We start from the raw sequence: 25,463 nt of genomic DNA on the forward strand, positions 1-25,463 counted from the left end.
TATGCGGACAACATTCTTGTATTCCTGAGGCAGGGATGGAAAGCCGTTACACCTGTTATGAATATCTTGAAAGAATATGGGGCGATATCGGGGTATAAAGTAAACTGGGATAAATCTGAACTTCTCCCTCTGGTCCGAGTGCCCCCTGACAGGCCCTTAGGCATTAAGTTACTCGGACTAACTGATTCCATCCGATATCTGGTATCAGTATAAGTGCGGACTTGTCTCGATATAATTCCTTAAATATAACTCCTATGGTTAATAAGATCAGGGAGAAGATACGGTCTTGGCAGAAGCTGCCTCTGTCACAGGAGGAAAGGATTGCACTGATCAAGATGGTGGTCCTCCTTATTGCATTATACCCTCTGACAGCATGCCCGATATGGATTGATGATTCCATCTTTGGGTTAGTGGACAAATTGATGAACGACTTAATCTGGGGGAGGGGAAGGGTTAGGATTAAGCAAAAATATCTCTGTATATCGGAGAGAAGGGGTGGCCTTTCCCTTCCATTCCTCCAGGGATACTATATTGCAGCACAGATAAAGTGGTGTTTGGGAGGGGGGAGGGCAGAAAGCCAGGCCACTTGGTTGTTGGGTATCCTCTCAAGGGATTTCCAGGGGCCATATGGGGATATTTTTTCTGTCCTGGAGACTGGTCATTTGGACATGAGGAAAAAACAATGTTTGATTAGCGATACACTAAATAAGGTTTGGAATAAGATAAAAAAATTACTGGGTGAGACATTCCCTACTCACTTTACTCCCCTTTGGCACAATTATAATTTAAAAGAATTTAAGTAAATTGTAGATTATAAATACTGGAATTCACGCGGAATTAACCGCTTAACTCATATAATATCACACGGTAATATTATTCCTTTAGATGAATTAATAAAAGGTACACCGTCTTTCCTAGATAGATATAGGTATGCACAAATTAGTCACGCATATATGAGCACACAGGATAAAAGTTTATTGGCCATTAGGGCAAGCCCCTTTTTGGATTATTGTTTCAGATTTAAGGATACTCAACTTACACTTTCTCAAATATATCATAAACTCCGGGACTGTTTGGGGGAAATAACTATATTTAAAAGTGAGGGAGGCTGGGAAGCTGAATTGGGCGAGGGGAACAGCTTGGAATGGGATATGGTATATCAAAACATAAAAAAAGTATCGATCTCTCAGAAATACAGATTGATACAGTTCAAGATTGTTCACTGCCTATACTACTCCCCCGGCTTCCTCGCCAAGATATATAAGGAAAGGAAGGACTTGTGTTGGAAATGTTCATCAGAAAATGCGGAGTTAGGTCACCTACTATGGAATTGTCCAGAAGTGCGTGGGTTTTGGACTAGTATTTATGAGGAATTATATAAAAGATATAAGATCAAATTGAAGCGAAGTTTTACGCAGGCAATATTGGGTCTTTTCCCCCGCTCTGAGCTGACCCCCTACCAATTACGAGTTAGCATGGAAGGTTTTATGGTGGCAAAGGCCTTGATAATTAAATATTGGGGTACGAAGAATAGCCCTAGTTTTTATGAATGGAGGGCTCGGCTAGACACTATTGAGGCCTATAGAAGAGTGGCAAGAAAATTGGAGTGATGGCTCCCCGAGGGGGCAGGCTCCCTTACTTGCTTCAGGCTCCCAAGATCCCTTATACTGGAATTTTGGGAAACAGAAATCAAGGTAGATATTAAAATGCGGACGGATCCCGCAGCAGGGAAACAAAAGGGATGGGGTGGGTTAAAAGGAACAAGTGTATTAACTTGTATAAAGTATATTTGTAAATTTTAACTGGTTGATATGAGAACTTGTATATTTGCTCCAGAAAATAATAAAGGATAAAAAAAAAAAAAAAAATGTAAGGATAGAAGCCATGCTCTTATCAAGTACAAATGAGTAGGTGCTAGTTGCCGGTTCTGGACCTTGCTGCCACAGGACCAATAACATCCAAGAATAGAAAGATAAAACAGCACCCAAACCTCTTGCTGCAAATACTCAATTTATTCCATCAAAATTTCATGATAGTGGCTGTAATATAGTAGCTGGCAGAAATTTGTTCAGACCTCATGGTCCTTGTTCAGGCTTGGCTAGGTACTGGGAGCCCAGGAGCAGATGGGAACAGAGCAACTTTTCTTTCCTTTGGGGCACACCCTAGTCTTGGGACTCCAAGATGGTACCTGATGGTGGTTCAGGGTGCCCTTGATGGTGATAAATTCTGAGGTATAAGGCAGGGTCCACTGCAGTGTTGGAGGGGGAAATATTGAGACAGTTTGGCAGTAGAACAATTCTTTACTGAAGAAAGAAGTTCAGGTATATGAGTTACAGTTCTCAGCATACATGAACAGGCAGTTCTTACACAAAATGCAAATTCCACAGATTTCACAGGTTACATGGATGCACAAGTGTTTAGTAGGAGAAGGTGTCTCTTTAAAGTGATTTTCCTCACACCGCACTTCTCTAGCTGACTTTTGCATAAGCATCCAGAAAGATGGATGCAACACTTTCCCTTGTATGATGCAACCACACACTATGGACTATGGTTTGCACGCACCACTTACAAAGTATATGCTGTTGCCTGCGGTCTCGTTTGGTTGTTTCAACCACAGATTAGGGCCGCTTATTTGTTGCCTCACTTGTGGTTGCCACTGGCAACATGTTCTTATTATGTATGTGGCAGTATAGCAGCCTGAGCTGGTGCTAGGCAGCTTGCTGCAATGTGCATGCGGTTGCACCTGGCAACCTCTCTTTACAGGTGTGCCTTTTATCGGTGTGCACGGGGTGTTACATGTCATGTGTGCACTTTCCCCTTTAAGTGGTTGTCTTCCCTTCCCTGGTGTGAGAAGGGTTAATTCCTTCCTAGTGTGTGTGCACTGGGTGTGTCTGAGTGTGGGTGTGGCTACTTTGGGCTATAAAGCCTCTGCTGGTTTCAGTTAGCTGAGGGGTTCTTCAGCCATGGTTGCTGGAGACATCCTCCTGTTATTTACCATCTGCCAGTGGGGGCCACCCTTGTGGTCATAAGTTTATGTCTATGTGATGTTCAGTTGATATTTGCCTTTTGTTATTTGGTGCAGCTATGGATCTGGGTTCCTGTGTGTGGATGTGTGTTTGCTGGGTTCATTTAATATTGTGTGGACATCAGCTTGCCAGCACAGGGATCCAGTCAGCAAGGCTGTGGCAGGTAGGTGGAACTAGTTCAGTTCACCTGTTATTTCCATAGGACTGTTTGTGTTCCCCTTTTGTCTGCAGCTTGGCCAGTGAGACTCCTGTTCCTCCGTGTCCAGAAGGAACAGGTCGTCTTACCCTGCTCCTAGTTTAGGGCCACCCTGAGGGTTAGCAGGGACTTCAAGGTTCCGGAGTATGAGCCCTCCTACCATCAGGGTCGGCTCATACAGCTAGGAGTCAGGGTCAGATTAGGGATGCGATTAGGAGGTGACCCGCTCCCTAATTCTGTCGTCCTGGTCGAGCAGCGATTACCATCTTCTGTCATCGCACGGCTGAGGGTTTTCCCCATCCTCAGCTGTTACAGTATATTTGTAACCCCTTTGCAGTGTATTACTGCCTTGTTCTCCTTGAAATGAGAAATGCTCATGTATTCACTTCTGGGACACCATCCCACTGCACTCCTAGTACCTGCATAGACAGAGTTGCCTCATACTCTTCTTTACTATTTAGCCAAGCTTGAAGAAGGATCATTAGGTCCGAAACACTGCTACTGGCTACCATTATTCTGTCACAATTATGAAACTCCGATGGAACTTTGTGTTTTTTAGACAATCACTATTCAACTCTGTAAAATTTATTGGCGCTATATAAGCAATGGGAAATAAAACAGAGCTAAAATAAATCTCCCTTGAAGTCTTAGGTGAACAGCAGAGTGTGGCAAGCTATTTACTTTTTATGGCTCTTTTTGCATGCCAGCCTATTCATCTAAATGCAGTTCTCCCAGTAGGATTTGGATATGCCATAATCGTCTTACCTTGGAATACCATTTGATTGATGTTTTAATTGCACCCTACAGTAAATGAAGATGAGAGCAAGAAAAAGTGGATGCAGAACGGTTATTTTTAAGTCATAGGACCCGTCCTCACGTAGCAGAACTGCTGTGGAGGACAGAAAATCCTCAGTACCATCAAAGTGAATGAGATTTGTACAAATCCTATCCACACGATGCATACATTTTCTGTAAGCAAATTGACCCGATTATCAGATTTTTTAATCCAGAGCATGTCAATTTCTGTTGTGGAATTGTTGTGGATTTTTTGGGGATTTTAAGGGTGTATGCACATGACTAGAGATGAGCAAATTGAATCCCACAAAGTGGAATTCGATAAAAATTTCAGGATAAATTCGATTTGCCTAGAAGCCGAATTTCCTCGTGCTTCATGTCAGCGAATCGATTTAACCTGAAGTAATTTAAAAAACAAAAAAATTCTAACTTACGGTACCTCCTCCAATTGCTTGCAACGGGCCGCCAGCCTCCATCTTGCTTGAAGATCTCGGCCAAAATTCCATGCAGCGTGAGATTAAATCATCACACCGACCGGTCTGATGACATCATACGTCACAACGCCAGCTGGCGTGATGACGTAATATCGCGCCGCACAGGATTTCGGCCGAGATCTTCAAGCAAGATGGTGGCGATCGGCCCGTCGCAAGCAAATGGAGGACGGTAAGTTTGATTTTGTAAGTTTGAATTATTGTTAATTTTATACTGAGATGCCGCGATGTATGAACGCGACATCTGAGGATACAATGACAGGGGTGGCGCTATCGCAGCTCCCTGTCATTGCACCCGCCACTCACAAAAAAATGCAATTTTTTTTTTTTTAATTCGGCAGAGCAGCAAATGGAATTTTCAAGAAATTCGCTCATCTCTACACACGACTATATACAGGTCCTTCTAAAAAAATTAGCATATTGTGATAAAGTTCATTATTTTCTGTAATGTACTGATAAACATTAGACTTTCATATATTCTAGATTCATTACACACCAACTGAAGTAGTTCAAGCCTTTTATTGTTTTAATATTGATGATTTTGGCATACAGCTCATGAAAACCCAAAATTCCTATCTCAAAAAATTAGCATATCATGAAAAGGTTCTCTAAACGAGCTATTAACCTAATCATCTGAATCAACTAATTAACTCTAAACACCTTCAAAAGATTCCTGAGGCTTTTAAAAACTCCCAGCCTGGTTCATTACTCCAAACCGCTATCATGGGTAAGACTGCCAACCTGACTGCTGTCCAGAAGGCCATCATTGACACCCTCAAGCAAGAGGGTAAGACACAGAAAGAAATTTCTGAACGAATAGGCTGTTCCCAGAGTGCTGTATCAAGGCACCTCAGTGGGAAGTCTGTGGGAAGGAAAAAGTGTGGCAGAAAATGCTGCACAACGAGAAGAGGTGACCGGACCCTGAGGAAGATTGTGGAGAAGGACCGATTCCAGACCTTGGGGGACCTGCGGAAGCAGTGGACTGAGTCTGGAGTAGAAACATCCAGAGCCACCGTGTACAGGCGTGTGCAGGAAATGGGCTACAGGTGCCGCATTCCCCAGGTCAAGCCACTTTTGAACCAGAAACAGCGGCAGAAGCGCCTGACCTGGGCTACAGAGAAGCAGCACTGGACTGTTGCATGTCATTCGCAAATCAAGGTGCCAGAGTGTGGAGGAAGACTGGGGAGAGGGAAATGCCAAAAGGCCTGAAGTCCAGTGTCAAGTACCCACAGTCAGTGATGGTCTGGGGTGCCATGTCAGCTGCTGGTGTTGGTCCACTGTGTTTTATCAAGGGCAGGGTCAATGCAGCTAGCTATCAGGAGATTTTGGAGCACTTCATGCTTCCATCTGCTGAAAAGCTTTATGGAGATGAAGATTTCATTTTTCAGCACGACCTGGCACCTGCTCACAGTGCCAAAACCACTGGTAAATGGTTTACTGACCATGGTATTACTGTGCTCAATTGGCCTGCCAACTCTCCTGATCTGAACCCCATAGAGAATCTGTGGGATATTGGGAAGAGAAAGTTGAGAGACGCAAGACCCAACACTCTGGATGAGCTTAAGGCCGCTATCGAAGCATCCTGGGCCTCCATAACACCTCAGCAGTGCCACAGGCTGCATTGCCTCCATGCCACGCCGCATTGAAGCAGTCATTTCTGCTAAAGGATTCCCGACCAAGTATTGAGTGCATAACTGAACATTAATTATTTGAAGGTTGACTTTTTTTGTATTAAAAACACTTTTCTTTTATTGGTCGGATGAAATATGCTAATTTTTTGAGATAGGAAATTTGGGTTTTCATGAGCTGTATGCCAAAATCATCAATATTAAAACAATAAAAGGCTTGAACTACTTCAGTTGGTGTGTAATGAATCTAAAATATATGAAAGTCTAATGTTTATCAGTACATTACAGAAAATAATGAACTTTATCACAATATGCTAATTTTTCGAGAAGGACCTGTAGTTTTCCGATCAACAAATAGCGGATCTGAAAAATACGGATGCGTTCCTTATGCATCCTGTACTTTGTGCGGATCCCACTGAAAAAAATAAATAAATGCCTATTATTGTCTGCAAAAAGGACAAGAATAGGACATGTTCTATAATTTGCAATTCGGCCGCACGATCCGTGTGCTGTCTGTATTTTTTCGGCTCCATAGAAATGAATGGGTCTACAGGTGATAAAAAAAATGCGACTGGGACTTGGACCAAAGATATGGTTGCGTGAATGCACCCTAAATCTGTTACGTGTGGACATACCCCTACAGTTACACAAATATCACTTGGTGTGAAGGTGTGTTTTTACGGTTAAATGATAATGATTCATATTTATTCTGACCAACCAATGGCTTCATGATTTTACGGTAAAATCATGTGGCCATTGGCTGCCTCTGGTGGGTGAAGGCATGAGGCCATCCCCACCCATGGGGGCATGTACCCTAAGATTAGCTTTAAGGAAGTTGAAAATAGGGTGATTTGACTATAAAATACAGTGCATCATTGATTTTACTGCTTATCCATTCAGTTTTGCTGTACATAGAGTTTACCTCCTATATGCAGCCTCGGCTTTAAAATACAAAGAAAATAGTTTTATGACGCAAACTATGAGCATTTAATGGATCAGATTAGTATTATACGGGATTACTAGAATGAGAGCACAGCAGCTTCTTTTATATACTTTACGTTACTACATATCAAGAGGGTCTCAATAAGCTTAACATAAATCTGCTTTCAGGGTTTTCTTTTATATGCAAGACCCAGAACAGACTGTGTCGGGGGAAGGTTTCCTAGTTATAAGAAAGCATCTAGCGGAAAATACCTGGAATCAGATATGTTTTGTGTTTTTAATACCATAAAAACCAAATGGTTGTATTACATCTTATAGAAAATGGACATCATAGAAAAGAAGAGCTGTTAGGCACTAATGGTCATGGACTCATGTTCTACACCCCAGAAGATTCTATCAAAAGATAACTGGTGGTTGATCCCTGGAGATCACCTTTGCTTTGTGGATTCAAGTTTCATTAACTATATGCAAACTCTCCGACTCTGATCGAGGAGGCCATATGCAAGAACTTTGTACTGAAGAGCTCCTTTAGATGTCCATGCGTGTGCGGAAATGACATGGTAGGAAAATACAGCCCCCCGCAATTTGCTTCTCTAATCTTGTTTTGAATTGTACTTTTTTAATATTGATCTAGCCCTACATACATAAAGGGATTGTCGTGATGAAACATGTTTTTGTTGAAATCAGCCAGCTGATCGGCTTCAGAAGTGCCTATGATCAGTGTTCATCACAGGAGGAGGCTCCGACTGGCCAGAGAAAATGTATTAATGCACACTTTTAAAGGGCATCTGTCAGCAGATTAGCACCTATGACACTGGCTGACCTGTTACATGTGCATTTGGCAGCTGAAGGCATCTGTGTTGGACCCATGTTCATATGTGCCCGCATTGCTGAGAAAAATTATGTTTTAATTTATGCAAATTAGCCCCTAGGAGCAATGGGGACGTTGCTGTTACACTTAGAGGATCAGCTCTCTCTGCAACTGCCGCGCCCTCTCTACTTTGAGGCCAGGCAGTGTAAAAGTGACCATTTCTGCCTGGTCCTGTCAATCAAAGTGCAGAGGGCACGGCAGTTGCAAAGACAGAAGAGCCTCTAGGTGTAATGGCAACGCCTTCGTTGCTCCTAGAAGCTCATTTGCATATATTAAAATATAATTGTTCTCAGCAAGGCGGGCACATATGACCATGGGACCAACTCAGATGCCTTCAGCTGCCAAGTGCACATGCAACAGGTCAGGAAGTTTCCTAGGTACAAATCTGCTGACAGATGCCCTTTAAAGGAATGGCCGTGAATGTAATGGACATGAACAGATTTGGTCCACCATTTCATGTTCCGATGCTCTCCCTTGCCCTGTGCTGTATCGGGCAGGGGAAGGGCTTGTTTGTTTATATTTTCACACTGCTAGGTGGAGGCTTCCGCCTAGCAATGTCACCGGCAATGATGGGTGAGCTTTAGCGCTGCCCTAACCGTTTTACATGCTAGGGCAATGCTAAAACCCACCCATCAGTGCCGGTGAAATCACCGGGCTCACTGCTAGTCGGAAGCCTCCAACTAGCTTACCCATGTGGAGAGCTCGGTACGTCACTGGATCCCAAAAAAAAGCCTTTACCCTGTGCGATTCAGCATGAAATACTCCGATGCTCATGACAGGGGGGCTCCCTGGGTGAAAATGGGAATATGTCCGGATTCAGAGTTTTATCCTTTTAAGCTTCTGCAGTCTAATTTGCCTAACTTACAAATTTTGGGTGCGTGTCAATTTTTGGGGGATAGACAATTAAGGACATTGTTCTGGGAAGACCATACAATTTATAAAATACTCTGCTTTATTTTTACCTGCTCTTCTCATAGAAGATATATGCCTATTCTTAAAACTTTGACATTCAAAACTTTTAAAACAATTCTAAAAATAATTCTACAACTCTATCACACCCTAGGACTAAAAATCACGTCAACCTAGTTATAATGATAAATAATAAAAATGTAAAACATGTCAGAATACAGAACAGAGCTTGTCGACTTTAAAAGAAATAGAAGAACATTTTTCACATTTTGAAGCAAATGAACTCTGCCCTTCTTGTTCCAGCCAGGAGCCCACACGTCTGATCTCTGCCACCAGCGCTTCAGTGAGTGTGAACACAGCTCTGTAAGGAACGCTAGCTAGCTGCACAAGTACAATCATTTCTTATCATTTACTAATAATACATAGAGACAGGGAAATTAGACAGACCTCATTTATTTCCTCGTTGTTAAATGTTCCTCTGTTTCACCATGATGAAAGGGAACATGTCAGTAGACTGAAGCTGCCTAATCACTGGCTGCAAGAAACAGAGACAGGCTCATACTCAATAAAGAACTATGGGGGAGGGGGGATTGATCAAGTCCTGCACTTCAGGAAAAGAACTGAACATTTTGCCTTTTTACACCCCTTACTCTAGTTTTGAAAAGTGGGTGGTAAATTGTGTCGCCTCTCCTGACTTGAGTTTTAGTAACTGCTTAGATTCCCCATGTAATAACAACTCTGGAGCATCTATGCTCACGCCTCTGTGTTGTGGCAGTCCTCTGTTATTCCTACTTAAAATGTATTAATGAATTGCCAGCGGTCTGCAATAACAGTACAACTGGGTGTTACCAGTTGGGGGAGGGGGGGGGGTTGTCCCTGCACAGTCTGCGCTGGCAGCAATGACTGGATGGTGTCAAACTGTAGGGACAACCCCTCCTACTGGTAATGCCCATTTGGACCTTTGTTGTAAACTGCTGGCAATTCATCCATAATCTCTAGAAGGAATAATAAAGGAATGGTACAACATAGACTCCAGAATTGTTATTACATGGGGAATACATGTGGATCCCCAAAATGGCTGACAATTACCTGTTCCCAAACACCCATTTTTATCCCCCTACCGCCGAGGGGTGGGCTGTGAGGGAACCTCCCTCCTTTCGGTCCGGCCTTCTGGGACGTCTGGTATTATTCAGGTTTCTCCCCCACCTTCCCAGAAGACTGACTGAGGTGGCAATATGAATCATGGCGATTCCTCGCTGTATGACAGGGACGGCGGGTACAGGTAAGATCCCATAATCTGAGTCGCTTTGTCCCAGTCATACAGACACCAAATATGATTGAGTTATGATTTCCAGAAGGCCAGATCCTGAATACAGAGAAATGCCTCCTGTCCAATATGGCGCGCATATACTCTGCCCGAAGCCCATGTCAGGCTGTGGGTGCCAAGAGGTCGGAGTTATGGCTTCTGATATTGTTTCATTAATCTCCTGAATGGGTTAGACCATCCACTGGTCTAGCAGCCAACATGTCTAGGGTGGCTGTGCATTTTAAGTATCCCCCAGGTCTTCATCAGGATGCCCAAATGGTTTGCAATTAGCCGGCCTGTGCTAAATGGGGGCTTCCTCTGAGAATGTGGAGTTTCTCACCTAGTCTTCAGACGGGCTGGCATCGAGAGGCACCATTTGCATTTGCTTAATAGATCAATTAGTCACTGCTATACAATTAGCTATTGATAATGTAAGTTTAGGAGAATATGAGATCTATCTATCTGTCTATTCACCTCAGATTTAGTTACAGCTTCCAGTTACAACATGGGCTTTGTTCTCACCGCTTCCGGGTCCGCGTCCGCTTGCTGGGCTGTGACTGTGAAGAGCAGGAAGACTGGAGGTATCCAGAACAGGAGAGGAAAGTTGATTTATTGCTTTTATTTTAGGTCTCAATATTGCGGGTCTGATCTGAGAGTCTGAAAAGGGGTCTTATTAACATGCCAGTCTGATATGATGTCTGAATGTGGGTCTTAACATTGGGGGTCTCATCTGAGTGTCTTAGGCCTCATGCACACGAACGTATTTTCATTCCGTGTCCGTTCCGTTTTTTGGGCGGACCATATACGGAACCATTAGTTTCAATGGGTCCTCAAAAAAACGGACGGTACTCCGTATGTCCGTATTTCCGTTCCGCAAAAAAATAGAACATATCCTGTACGCATTACGGACAAGGATAGGACTGTTCTATTAGGGGCCAGTTGTTCCGTTCCACAAAATAAGGAATGCATACGGATGTCATCCGCGGACCGCAAAATACATACGGTCGTGTGCAAGAGGCCTTAATAGGGGTTCTTATTAACATGCCGGTCTGATCTGAGGCCTAAATGGGGGTTGTAACATTGGGGGTCTGATCTTAGTGTCTGAATAGGGGTCTTATTAACATGCTGGTCTGATCTGAGGTCTGAATATGGGTCTTAACATTGGGGGTCTGATCTTAGTGTCTGAATAGGGGTCTTATTAACATGCCGGTCTGATCTGAGGCCTAAATGGGGGTTGTAACATTGGGGGTCTGATCTTAGTGTCTGAATAGGGGTCTTATTACCATTGGGAGCCTGATGTGAGGTCTAATTGGGGGTCTTATTAACACTGAGGGTCTGATCTGAGGTCTGATTGACATTGGGGGTCTGATTGGGGCTCTGGGCGGAGGTCTGATGCATTTTTTTTTCTTATTTTCTTCCTCTAAAATCTAGGTGCGTCTTACAGGGCAGGGCAAAAATACAGTATGTTCTCCAGAAAAATATGTGCACACCTTTTTGAGTTGAGGGCCTACTGAGTATTCTTAAATCCCTCTTGTACCCCTTTAAGTGGCAGTTTTTTTTCTGAATTTGCCATAGATTTTCCCCATTGCAATAGAAAAGTAACACATGCATGCAGTATGGTGCTGCTCTCTAGGGCTCTCTCAGAGTAGGAAATTCTCACAGCAGTTGGAAATCCACATCATTTAATAACATTTTGCAGTGTAAATCTATATAAAAGGTTGATTCACTAATTGTGTTAATTCATATATGTTTTTTTATTTATATGCAGAACCACTATAAAAATTCTGCTGGTTACTCTTGGAAGGAGATGCAGATTGCCTCTGCTCTTCTGTCAGACATGAACTAACGCCTTCATTGTTACCATAATTGGAAAAAACTTAACCCAACAGCGGAGCTCTTCTTCTGATGTACATGATGAAAATAATAATAAAAAAATCCATTCCCTGCAAACAGTTTGAGCAGTTATTGGGCTAATTGACGTCATTAAAACCTTTTTTTAATCTCTTTCCTTTACATAGAGAACTCTGTATATGACTGCAACCCTTGTAGACAGCCTGTCACCTCTCGAGACATGTCTGTTTTAGTCACTACTTGCTTTCTCCATCTAAGGCCCCATGCACACGGCCGTGTTTCACAGCCGTGTGCGGGCCGTGGAACCGCAGCCTGGATCCCTCCTGAGAGCAGGAGCGCACAGCGTCACTGGTTGCTATGACGCCGTGCGCTCCCTGCTGCCGCCGCAATACAGTAATACACTGGTATGATCTATACGAGTGTATTACTGTACTGTGCCGACAGCAGGGAGCGCACAGCGTCATAGCAACCAGTGACGCCGTGCGCTCCTGCTCTCAGGAGGGATCCAGGCCGCGGTTCCACGGCCCGCACACGGCTGTGAAACACGGCCGTGTGCATGGGGCCTAATAAAGATTTCGTTATTTTTTCTGCTAGAAGTTATGAATGAATTACTAGCAGTTTGTAGTGAAGGTCCAGCTGGGGGAGTGTCCCGGCACAATCTGTCAATGATTGGATAGTGTCAGGGACACACCCTCAACTGGTAACACCTATCTGGACCTTCACAGCAAACTGCTAGTAATTCATAAATACATTCTGGCAGGAATAATAAAGGAATGGCACATCACAGAGTCATAAGAAGAGATGCTCCTGAATTGTTATTACATGGGGAGTGCAAGTAGTAGTATTAAAACAGACATATCGGAGGAGGTTACAAGTTTTCTTCAATTTTATTTAAAGGGGTCGGTCACTTCCTGATTACTGTTGACCATTGTGTTTGTAAGATGATCATATGGCACTTACTAATAGGACCTTTGTTGAAATTCTGCGTCATTTGCTATATTTCATAAGTTATGTCCCCTTGTTCACAAAGTCCTTTGTGCTGTCCACACACAGCTCCTGTCCATAAGATGGCAGCTGACAGAGGGTCCTGTGACCAGTTGTAGATGGCAGGTGCAGTGAATCTGAACAGAGGAGACATCACAAGGAGGTTATTAGCCTGGTCACAGGGCCCTCTGTCAGCTGCCATCTTATGGACAGGATCATCCTGTGGACAGCACAAAAGGGGGCATACCTTATGAAATTTATAAACAAGGGGGCATACCTTATGAAATATAGAAAAAGGCTGTATTAGTGTGCCATATAATCATCTTATAAGCACATTTTTAATAAAATCCGGAAAGTGGCCAAACCCTTTATTTTTTTTTATTGGGGCCTGGATTATTGTATTTATAATGGAAAGAGCTCCCATTTCCGGCATCATTTAGGGCACAGACCCAGCGGTGCACCTAGCCTTTCTGCTGCCTTAGGCAAAAAACTAAAATGCCCCCCCCCCAATACCAATTTCTACCTGGTGGTGCCTGAGGCGATCGCCTCACCTGGCCTCATTAGTGGTGCACCCCACCACATTATCTGCTCTCCATGAAGCCTTCTCTTGGTGGTCAGATTGTCTCACAATGATATATTAAGGCCCCCCTGTAACCAGCTACTGGCAGCCAATAAGGATTGCAACACTATCTGGCAAAGAAAAAGGCACTTCCTCAATTCCTTTTCAGCTGGAAGCCAGGCAAAGCGTATTATCCCCAAAATTCAGATTTTGGCAAGGGTACTTTGGGTTTAACTCTTTATGGGCATTTTATAGTTCCTTTCTAAAGAACATCTGACAACCTCTTTTTATTCGTACTGAAAGTCATTTATAAAAGTGCCGCATAATGACATTCTCATTTAATCATTTCGAAGTATTTTTTCATAACTTGAAGGAACAAAAATCGAACCGAAGATGTAATTAATTGTTCTCCTTTATTGCCTTAAGAGCTTACCTCAATTGGGCCAATTGAAAAGCATCAAAGAAGAATGGGCAATGACCAAAGATGTATTAGCTTCTTAGCCACAAATGAGTACTTCAATACATTACTTAATCAATACATGGAAGAGTCTCAATTTAATTCCCTATCTTTGGGAAGTTGCCATATACTAATTGTGAGAATTACACGTCCGCTCGACTTGAGCTTCTGCATGCAGGACTTGAAATGGTGGGATGTCAGTATTGAGAGGTTTCATTAAAGCAGCGCAGAAGGACGTTTTATGAAGATCAATAGGCAGGTTACATCATTTCCAATAATCTGTTTTTGATGTTAAACTATTTATTGCAATTACTCTCTAGGCACAAACGTGTCCTTTCCATAAAATATTTAGTGGGAAAAGGGTATGCTGTAACTGCTAGAAAACCACCCAATTAATACTCCACTTGACCGTCATACTGTGAGGTCACTGGGCAGTGAGTTGAATTCACTTCCAACCCATATGACATACAACTCAGAACACCATACATACTGTTTTCACAAAAATGCATTAAAAAATACTTTAACACTTTACATTTATGTCTGATTTGCCAAATATATTTCGACCACCACCATTAGTCTAATCAGGCTCTGTAACCTGTTATGTAAATATACTGCAGATAACAGCAACAAAAATTCTAATTTTATGTTTCAAAAGGCATTTATTGGATTTTGGCATAGATAAATATGCATAAACATAAGCAAATAAAAGGATGTGTCGTACAGAAACATTAACAATTCTTGGAGGAATGTATATCACATTATACATTGTTTCATAATACTATTAAATACAGTAACATTTCTGACATGAGGAAAGAGTAACAAAATTCAGAGACATAGCTCTGGAGTGCATGGATAGTAGAATCATAGAGAAAAAAAATCTAATTTTCAATTGAAAACAGCTACAAAATAATAATAGTACACACCCTCCAATAATGAATACTAATAAAATAAACTCAGAAAGATTCAACAATATGCAGCTGATGTAGAGATATGTCGTACCTTTTGGCAGGGTGTGTCCTGATATCTGTGTCATGACATGACCAGCTTTTCCAAACAATATGATTTTGTGATATTGTGTCACGAGATCGCTATCCTATCTGTCTGTTAGAAGTGGCCACCCGATGGTTATATTGTGAGTTGCAGTCTGTTAAGGGTGTGGATAGCATGTTGTGATATTGTATTGAATTGGCTTCATGAGAAGTCGGAATCATTACCCTAATTACAGTTAAAGTAAGGATGGACACATAATTGTAAAAGTTATTTACAAAAGTATTGCTTAAAGGAGCTGAACCCGGAAATACCCATATTATGACCCAGGCAGCCCCCCTGATGTTAGCATCAGGGCATTTAATGCTCCGATGCTCTCCTTTGCACTGCGCTGAATCCCACAGGGCAAAGGCATTTTCAGGAGTTCCGGTGACGTACCGGGCTCTCCATAGGGCTGCCAGGCAGAGGCTTCAGCCCAGCAGTGAGCCCGGTGAAGTCACCGGCACTGATGCGCGGGCTTTAGCACTGCCCTAGTCTGTAAAACAGCTAGGGCAGTGCTAAAGCTAGCCCATCAGAGCCGGGGATGTCATTGAACACACTGCTGGGTGAAAGCATTCGCCTAGCAGTGTGTTATTATAAATAAAAAGGCCCTTGCTATCCAGCGCAGGGCAAGGGAGAGCATCGGAGCATAAAATGCTCCAATGCTAACATCAGGGGGGCCTGCCTAGGTGAAATTCTGGGTATGTTGGGGTTCAACTCTGAACCCGGACAACCCCTTTAAAGGCTATGTACCCCTTTGGAGGCCATTTTTGTTTATGATTGTATTTTACTCATTTTTGGCTAAAAATCTTATTTTCAATTGCCCTTTATTAAAAATATTGAGCCATTCTGTCACAAAGGGTTAACTGTTTTTCTAGCTATGTGACTTGTACTTTCTGTTTCACTTTCTGCCAGTCATCTAATTACCCTTATCTCTAAACTACTATGAGGTCATAAACACTTATAAGTCCCTTTCTTATCAGTAAGATAAGGATTGAGCTATAATGAGTGTTTATAAGGTCAGAGAGCAGAGATAAGGAGTCTGTCAGCTCTTCAGATGATGGAAAAGACAAAACATCCACAGCCAGCTAGTAGAGCATGTCAGCTCTGTACACAATTTTTTTAAAATAAAGACCAATTTAAAAATATATTTTTAGCCCAAAATAAGTACGATGCACTAAGCAAAAATGTTACCACTAAGGGGTTAAGTGTCTGCGATCAGCATTATCACCAATCGCGGACATTAGCCCCGGGTGTCTGCTTGTATAACAGCAGAACCCGGCTCGCAAGAAGGTGTTATTTTTAAAGACATGTACAATGGAGGTCCAGAAAGGGTTCAACATGAAAGACTGCACATATCAAGGCACTTTTTTGTCAACAATAGGGAGCATGTGTCCCATTGTCAATACCTCAGACTTTCATGGTAAATGTATGTACAGTATATGCTATATTACTCCATTCTGACATTAGGGCTGTGTCTGAGGGCCAAAAGTAGAAATGTGGCCCACAGTCAGATACCTTTGAAGAAAGATTTATAAAAATGAAAAAAATATATACAAACTGCTAAAAATAAAAATTACTAAATAAAATTATAATATAATTGCTGCATTGTGTTAACCCAGCTCAAACGTTTTTGTAAGGGCCTTATAACCATTGTTGCTTGGGTGCTGAGGATAGGAGGACATTTGGTTCTAGGCACTGAGCTTGGCGAGAGCTGGGAGCTAATATGACTGGCAGAAAGTAGCTGAAGACAGCAGATGGGATTTAGGGGGACAGTTTACATTTTTGGATGCAAGTACATAAGATAAAGATAAATATTATATATTGTAAATGATACATTGTGTTACATATTGTAAAAGACTCAAATTATCAATACATTTGAAAATAAGTTGGTTTGAGACTCAGGTTCCTACAAGTCAGGTCCATAAATATTGGGACAGCGACACAATTCTAAAATTTTTGGCTCTATACACCACCACAATGGATTTGAAATGAAACATGCAAGATGTGCTTTAACTGCAGACTGTCCTCTTTAATTTGAGGGTATTTACATACAAATCAGGTGAACGGTGTAGGAATTATAACAGTTTGCATATGTGCCTCCCACTTGTTAAGGAAACAAAAGTAATGGGACAATTGGCTTCTCGGCTGTTCCATGGCCAGGTGTGTGTTATTCCCTCATTATCCCAATTACAATGAGCAGATAAAAGGTCCAGAGTTAATTTCAAGTGTGCTATTTGCATTTGGAATCTGTTGCTGTCAACTCTCAAGATGAGAGATCCAAACAGCTATCACTATCAGTGAAGCAAGCCATCATTAGGTTGAAAAAACAAAAGAGAGATATCAGAGAGATAGCAAAAACATTAGGCGTGGCCAACACAACTGTTTGGAACATTCTTAAAAAGAAGGAACACACCGGTGAGCTCAGCAACACCAAAAGACCCGGAAGACAACTGTGGTGGATGACCGAAGAATTCTTTCCCTGGTGAAGAAAACACCCTTCACAACAGTTGGCCAAATCAAGAACACTCTCCAGGAGGTAGGTGTATGTGTGTCAAAGTCAACAATAGAGAGAAGACTTCACCAGAGTGAATACAGAGGGTTCATCACAAGATGTAAACCATTTGTGAGCCTCAAAAACAGGAAGGCCAGATTAGAGTTTGCCAAACGACATCTAAAAAAGCCTTCACAGTTCTGGAACAACATTCTATAGACCAATGAGACCAAGATCAACCGGTACCAGAGTGATGGGAAGAGAAGAGTATGGAGAAGGAAAGGAACTGCTCATGATCCTAAGCATACCAACTCATCAGTGAAGCATGGTGGTGGTAGTGTCATGGCGTGGGCACGTATGGCTGCCAATGGAACTGGTTCTCTTGTATTTATTGATGATGTGACTGCTGACAAAAGCAGCAGGATGAATTCTGAAGTGTTTCGGGCAATATTATCTGCTCATATTCAGCCAAATGGTTCAGAACTCATTGGACGGTGCTTCACAGTACAGATGGACATTGACCCAAAGCATACTGAAAAAGCAACCAAAGAGTTTTTTAAGGGAAAGAAGTGGAATGTTATGCAATGGCCAAGTCAATCACCTGACCTGAATCCGATTGAGCATGCATTTCACTTGCTGAAGACAAAACTGAAGGAAAAATGCCCCAAGAACAAGCAGGAACTGAAGACAGTTACAGTAGAGGCCTGGCAGAGCATCACCAGGGATAAAACCCAGCGTCTGGTGATGTCTATGCGTTCCAGACTTCAGGCTGTAATTGACTGCAAAGGATTTGCAATTAAGTATTAAAAAGGAAAAGATTATTATTGTGTCCCATTACTTTTGGTCCCTTAACAAGTCGGAGGCACATATGCAAACTGTTGTAATTCCTACACCTCAAATTAAAGCTGACAGTCTGCAGTTAAAGCACATCTTGTTCGTTTCATTTCAAATCCATTGTGGTGGTGTATAGAGCCAAAAATGTTAGAATTGTGTCGATGTCCCAATATTTATAGACCTGACTGTATGAATAAAAGAATGCGTCACCCTTTCTGACACTTGCTTTAAAAAATTTTGCCAGTTATATAAGGAAACGAGTCTAATCCTTTCCGTAAATTGCTGCCTGTGGTAAGACAAGGAGATTGCTGACAAGGGACACTGCAAGGATAACCTGACTTTTACAACTTAACCATCTCTTAAATAATTCATGTATATTATTCAGACTTTATGCAGTTTGACAGCAATTGATTTCTCCGAGACCCTGACGTTCCATGCACAGAAAATACACCATTTCTGAGAAGAATGAACAATCTGTAGTTTGGTCGGAAATTTAGTCAACTTGGGAAAGATACAAGTGACAACAGAAAAATCAGAACTATTTCATGAGACCCAACCTGCTGTTTATGTCATGTAGAGGGAATGGCATCAACGCAATAGTTCTAAGTAGTTTAAAGAGGTGCTGTCACCTTTCCTGACATTATTGAATCTGCATTCAGCGCACTCTGTATAGAGACTGTCTGTAGGGTTCCACCCGATAGATACAATAAAAATAACAGCAGCCTTGGATATCGATGCTTGGGTACATTTATTGATGTTAAATTCACATGCGACAATATTTATAACGTTTCGGCATACAATTGCCTTCGTCAGATACTATGCCGCAGGGAGAAGAAAGGAACAAAGTAGACAGACGCTAGATAGGGTATGCATGCATTCTGCATGCTTGTCAGAAGTGGCGTCTCTCCTGACATGTCTGGAGCATTTATTCTTATGAGTCTGTGTTATGCCATTCCTTTATTATTCCTCCTAAAAGGTACAAATGCATTGCTATCAAATTGCAATAAAGGTCCTGATGGGTGTTACCATCAGCCTGAGACTTTCCAATCATTGCCGCTAGTGTCAGACTCTGCAGGGACATGCCCCCAACTGGTAACACCCATTTGGACCTTCAGTGTAAACTGCTAGACATTTATTTGTCACATCCAGCAGGAATCAAAAAGGAATGCCACAACATAAGAGTCATAAGAACAGATGCTCCAGAATTGATATTACATGGGGAATGCAAGTAGTTACTACAACAGACAAGTCAGGAGAGGTTACAAGGCCTTTGTAAGGGGTTCTCACCAGTCAACGTACAATATAGTATCCTTATCTTTTAATTGTTTTATCTGAATAGTAAAAAATTTAATTGCATTTAAAAAACAACAATATTTGCACCTAAGAAACTCTAAAGCCTGTCTCCAAAAAGTCACACATCCACGTCGGCTGTGTTCACCTCTGTGGCATGGCTTCCATTTAGGATAGAATCTACAACACTGTTCCAAATCCGTTGTACGACACTGTCACTACCTGATTTATGGGGGTCTGACACCCTGCAGTAGCACCAGAAGTCAGCGCCATCCATTGTGCTGATGGAGCTGGTTACGGCAGCACTGCTCCCATTCACACTGTATCCCGAGGACAGTCATCACTTGTAAAGGGTTGGACAACCCCTTTAAGGTTATATCATATATGATGACTATAGGATGACAGATACCCTTTTTTTTTAAACATGTTCTTATATTTTCAATACTTTTTATGATCAAGAACTCTCCTTGTGGAACAAAAAATGCACTTCTCATTTTATCTAATAGTTTCTGCGGCTTACCTTAGAGAGTCCTCCTACTTCCAAATAGAAGCAGATGACAAATACATTCCACGCCACCCAAAATGCTGTCCAGACTGTGTACTGTGGAGCGAAAAGGAAAGTTGTGGGTTTTCTTAATACAAACTCAAGTCATTATAAATAACATTGAGAATATTAACCCCGGCACTCGAATTCTCATAATTGAGCTTACTTTATTAGTATGTCCAGCAATCACACAAGCAGAGCAATGTGTGGCAGGGAAAGTCTAGAGCTCCTCCTGCCACACATTGCTTGGCTGTGACCAAAGTCCGGGAAGGACCGAATCACTGGCGTCAGCCTCCATGTGTGATTGCTGGAAATATTAACAAACTAAGCTCAATTATTGCGGGAGAATTTCAATGCCGTGACCACTTTCTCTATGTGGACACGGATGTATTCCTTCTTACCACTGAGCACCTCCCTAAATAATACCAAATGATGATGCTATTGTGGTTTAAATAAAAGTCTCTTCATATTGTCGAGAAAATGAGTGCCGGTCCTTCTTCGCTATATACAAGTGGGATGCCTTCCCTGGACGCGTGCACCACATGCAAACCGCAGTGCCAAGCCATCGTCTTCGATAAATAATACCAGATTGCTGCCCATTATTATACAATCATTATACAGTAAATAACATTGTTCTCTATTTGATGACCACTTGGACTGCATGTATGGGTGGCATCACTGCTAATCACTGTGCTGAGATGTAATTTCATCCTTTTGGGACTAAAATGGCTGTATACAGGTCCCCTTGAGCTGTACAGTGTGAACTAAGTGCAGTTCTTCCCCTTCCTTCCCAAGCCCAGCGTTCCACTTTTCAGTTATAAGCCTCGTCAGGCGGAGGGATCTCATAGACATCTGCATTATTTTTTTGCTACCAAATATACCAGGCATCCCGATGGAAACCCTGATGGACCACATTACTATAAATGTGATCACAACCTGTCAGGCTGAAGAATGCAAAGACTATGCAGGAAATGGTTTCATAGAAGACAGCTTTTCATATAAAACAGAGCACATTCATTCCATATTATTTAAAATGAAATATTGTACTATTCTAATATTCCTACTAAATTAACAATTGCTCATGTGATTTTCCCTTGTGCTTAAAGGATATGTAACCTTTGATAGCATGTTTTTATTGTTATTATTGCAGTGTACTAATTTTGAACCAAAATAATTTTTTCAATTGGTCTTTATTAAAAATATTGAGCAGTTTTCCCTGCACAGCTTTGAGTTTATCTAGTAGCTTGTTCTCAATTTTTTTTCTATTCCGACAGCCAGCTCACCTGAAGGACTCCTTAACTCTGATCTCTGACATTATAAACACTCATTAACCACTTAAGGACCACAGGTTTATACCCCCCTAGTGACCAGGCCCTTTTTTACAAATCGGCACTCCACAACTTTAGCGGTTTATTGCTCGGTCATGCAACTTACCACCCAAATGAATTTTACCTCCTTTTCTTCTCACTAATAGAGCTTTCATTTTGTGGTATTTTATTGCTGCTGACATTTTTACTTTTTTTTGTTATTAATCGAAATTTAACGATTTTTTTGCAAAAAAATGACATTTTTCACTTTCAGCTGTAAAATTTTGCAAAAAAAACGACATCCATATATACATTTTTCGCCAAATTTATTGTTCTACATGTCTTTGATAAAAAAAAAATGTTTGGGCAAAAAAAAAATGGTTTGGGTAAAAGTTATAGCATTTACAAACTATGGTACAAAAATGTGAATTTCCGCTTTTTGAAACAGCTCTGACTTTCTGAGCACCTGTCATGATTCCTGAGGTTCTACAATGCCCAAACAGTAGAAAACCCCCACAAATGACCCCATTTCGGAAAGTAGACACCCTAAGGTATTCGCTGATGGGCATAGTGAGTTCATAGAACTTTTTATTTTTTGTCACAAGTTAGCGGAAAATGATGATGATTTTATTTTTTTTATTTTTTCTTACAAAGTCTCATATTCCACTAACTTGCGACAAAAAATAAAAAATTCTAAAAACTTGCCATGCCCCTCACGGAATACCTTGGGGTGTCTTCTTTCCAAAATGGGGTCACTTGTGGGGTAGTTATACTGCCCTGGCAATTTAGGGGCCCAAATGTGTGAGAAGAACTTTGCAATCAAAATGTGTAAAAAATGACCGGTGAAATCCGAAAGGTGCACTTTGGAATATGTGCCCCTTTGCCCACCTTGGCAGCAAAAAAGTGTGACACATCTGGTATCGCCGTACTCAGGAGAAGTTGGGGAATGTGTTTTGGGGTGTCATTTTACATATACCCATGCTGGGTGAGAAAAATATCTTGGTCAAATGCCAACTTTGTATAAAAAAATGGGAAAAGTTGTCTTTTGCCAAGATATTTCTCTCACCCAGCATGGGTATATGTAAAATGACACCCCAAAACACATTCCCCAACTTCTCCTGAGTACGGCGATACCAGATGTGTCACACTTTTTTGCTGCCAAGGTGGGCAAAGGGGCACATATTCCAAAGTGCACCTTTCAGATTTTGCAGGCCATTTTTTACACATTTTGATTGCAAGGTACTTCTCACACATTTGGGCCCCTAAATTGCCAGGGCAGTATAACTACGCCACAAGTGACCCCATTTTGGAAAGAAGACACCCCAAGGTATTCCGTGAGGGGCATGGAGAGTTCCTAGAATTTTTTATTTTTTGTCACAAGTTAGCGGAAAATGATGATTTTTTTTTTCTTCTCTTTTTTCCTTACAAAGTCTCATATTCCACTAACTTGCGACAAAAAATAAAAAATTCTAGGAACTCGCCATGCCCCTCACGGAATACCTTGGGGTGTCTTCTTTCCAAAATGGGGTCACTTGTGGGGTAGCTATACTGCCCTGGCAATTTAGGGGCCCAAATGTGTGAGAAGTACTTTGCAATCAAAATCTGTAAAAAAATGACCGGTGAAATCCGAAAGGTGCACTTTGGAATATGTGCCCCTTTGCCCACCTTGGCATCAAAAAAGTGTGACACATCTGGTATCGCCGTACTCAGGAGAAGTTGGGGAATGTGTTTTGGGGTGTCATTTTACATATACCCATGCTGGGTGAGAGAAATATCTTGGCAAAAGACAACTTTTCCCATTTTTTTATACAAAGTTGGCATTTGACCAAGATATTTTTCTCACCCAGCATGGGTATATGTAAAATGACACCCCAAAACACATTCCCCAACTTCTCCTGAGTACGGCGATACCAGATGTGTCACACTTTTTTGCTGCCAAGGTGGGCAAAGGGGCACATATTCCAAAGTGCACCTTTCGGATTTTGCAGGGCATTTTTTACAGATTTTGATTGCAAAGTACTTCTCACACATTTGGGCCCCTAAATTGCCAGGGCAGTATAACTACGCCACAAGTGACCCCATTTTGGAAAGAAGACACCCCAAGGTATTCCGTGAGGGGCATGGCGAGTTCCTAGAATTTTTTATTTTTTGTCGCAAGTTAGTGGAATATGAGACTTTGTAAGGAAAAAAGAAAAAAAAAGAAAAATCATCATTTTCCGCTAACTTGTGACAAAAAATAAAACATTCTAGGAACTCGCCGTGCCCCTCACGGAATACCTTGGGGTGTCTTCTTTCCAAAATGGGGTCACTTGTGGCGTAGTTATACTGCCCTGGCAATTTAGGGGCCCAAATGTGTAAGAAGTACCTTGCAATCAAAATGTGTAAAAAATGGCCGGGGAAATCCGAAAGGTGCACTTTGGAATATGTGCCCCTTTGCCCACCTTGGCTGCAAAAAAGTGTCACACATCTGGTATCGCCGTACTCAGGAGAAGTTGGGCAATGTGTTTTGGGGTGTCATTTTACATATACCCATGCTGGGTGAGAGAAATATCTTGGCAAAAGACAACTTTTCCCATTTTTTTATACAAAGTTGGCATTTGACCAAGATATTTCTCTCACCCAGCATGGGTATATGTAAAATGACACCCCAAAACACATTCCCCAACTTCTCCTGAGTACGGCGATACCAGATGTGTCACACTTTTTTGCAGCCTAGATGCGCAAAGGGGCCCAAATTCCGTTTAGGAGGGCATTTTTAGACATTTGGATCCCAGACTTCTTCTCACACTTTCGGGCCCCTAAAAAGCCAGGGCAGTATAAATACCCCACATGTGACCCCACTTTGGAAAGAAGACACCCCAAGGTATTCAATGAGGGGCATGGCGAGTTCCTAGAATTTTTTTTTTTTTGCATAAGTTAGCGGATATTGATTTTTTTTTGTTTTTTTCTCACAAAGTCTCACTTTCCGCTAACTTAGGACAAAAATTTCAATCTTTCATGGACTCAATACGCCCCTCACGGAATACCTTGGGGTGTCTTCTTTCCGAAATGGGGTCACATGTGGGGTATTTATACTGCCCTGGCTTTTTAGGGGCCCTAAAGCGTGAGAAGAAGTCTGGAATATAAATGTCTAAAAATGTTTACGCATTTGGATTCCGTGAGGGGTATGGTGCGTCCATGTGAGATTTTATTTTTTGACACAAGTTAGTGGAATATGAGACTTAGTAAGAAAAAACAAAAACAAAAACAAACAAAAAATTTCCGCTAACTTGTGCCAAAAAAAATGTCTGAATGGAGCCTTACCAGGGGGGGGGGGGGGGTGATCAATGACAGGGGGGTGATCAATGACAGGGGGGTGATCAATGACAGGGGGTGATCAATGACAGGCGGGTGATCACCCATATAGACTCCCTGATCACCCCCCTGTCATTGATCACCCCCCCTGTAAGGCTCCATTCAGACATCCGCATGATTTTTTACGGATCCATGGATCGGATCCACAGAACGCATGCGGACGTCTGAATGGAGCCTTACAGGGGGGTTATCAATGACAGGGGGTGATCAGGGTAATCAGGGTGATCACCCCCCTGTCACTGATCACCCCCCCTGTAAGGCTCCATTCAGACATCCGCATGATTTTTTACGGATCCATGGATACATGTATCGGATCCACAAAACGCATGCGGACGTCTGAATGGAGCCTTACAGGGGGGTTATCAATGACAGGGGGTGATCAGGGTAATCACCCCCCTGTCACTGATCACCCCCCCCCTGTAAGGCTCCATTCAGACATCCGCATGATTTTTTACGGATCCATGGATACATGTATCGGATCCACAAAACGCATGCGGACGTCTGAATGGAGCCTTACAGGGGGGTTATCAATGACAGGGGGTGATCAGGGTAATCAGGGTGATCACCCCCCTGTCACTGATCACCCCCCCTGTAAGGCT

General features: G+C 42.1%; 1 protein-coding gene across 1 annotated transcript in view; it reads right to left on the minus strand.

The window, feature by feature from the left end:
- The window catches only part of NKAIN3 (sodium/potassium transporting ATPase interacting 3), a 589,073-nt gene that overhangs the window by 191,215 nt on the left and 372,395 nt on the right, over positions 1–25,463 (minus strand). The window contains exon 3 of the mRNA XM_044295284.1: positions 20,180–20,260. Coding sequence (XP_044151219.1) covers positions 20,180–20,260 — 81 coding nt within the window. The remainder of the gene's footprint in view (positions 1–20,179; positions 20,261–25,463) is intronic.

The sequence above is a fragment of the Bufo gargarizans genome, chromosome 5 (genome assembly GCF_014858855.1).
Source record: "Bufo gargarizans isolate SCDJY-AF-19 chromosome 5, ASM1485885v1, whole genome shotgun sequence".
NCBI lineage: Eukaryota > Metazoa > Chordata > Amphibia > Anura > Bufonidae > Bufo > Bufo gargarizans.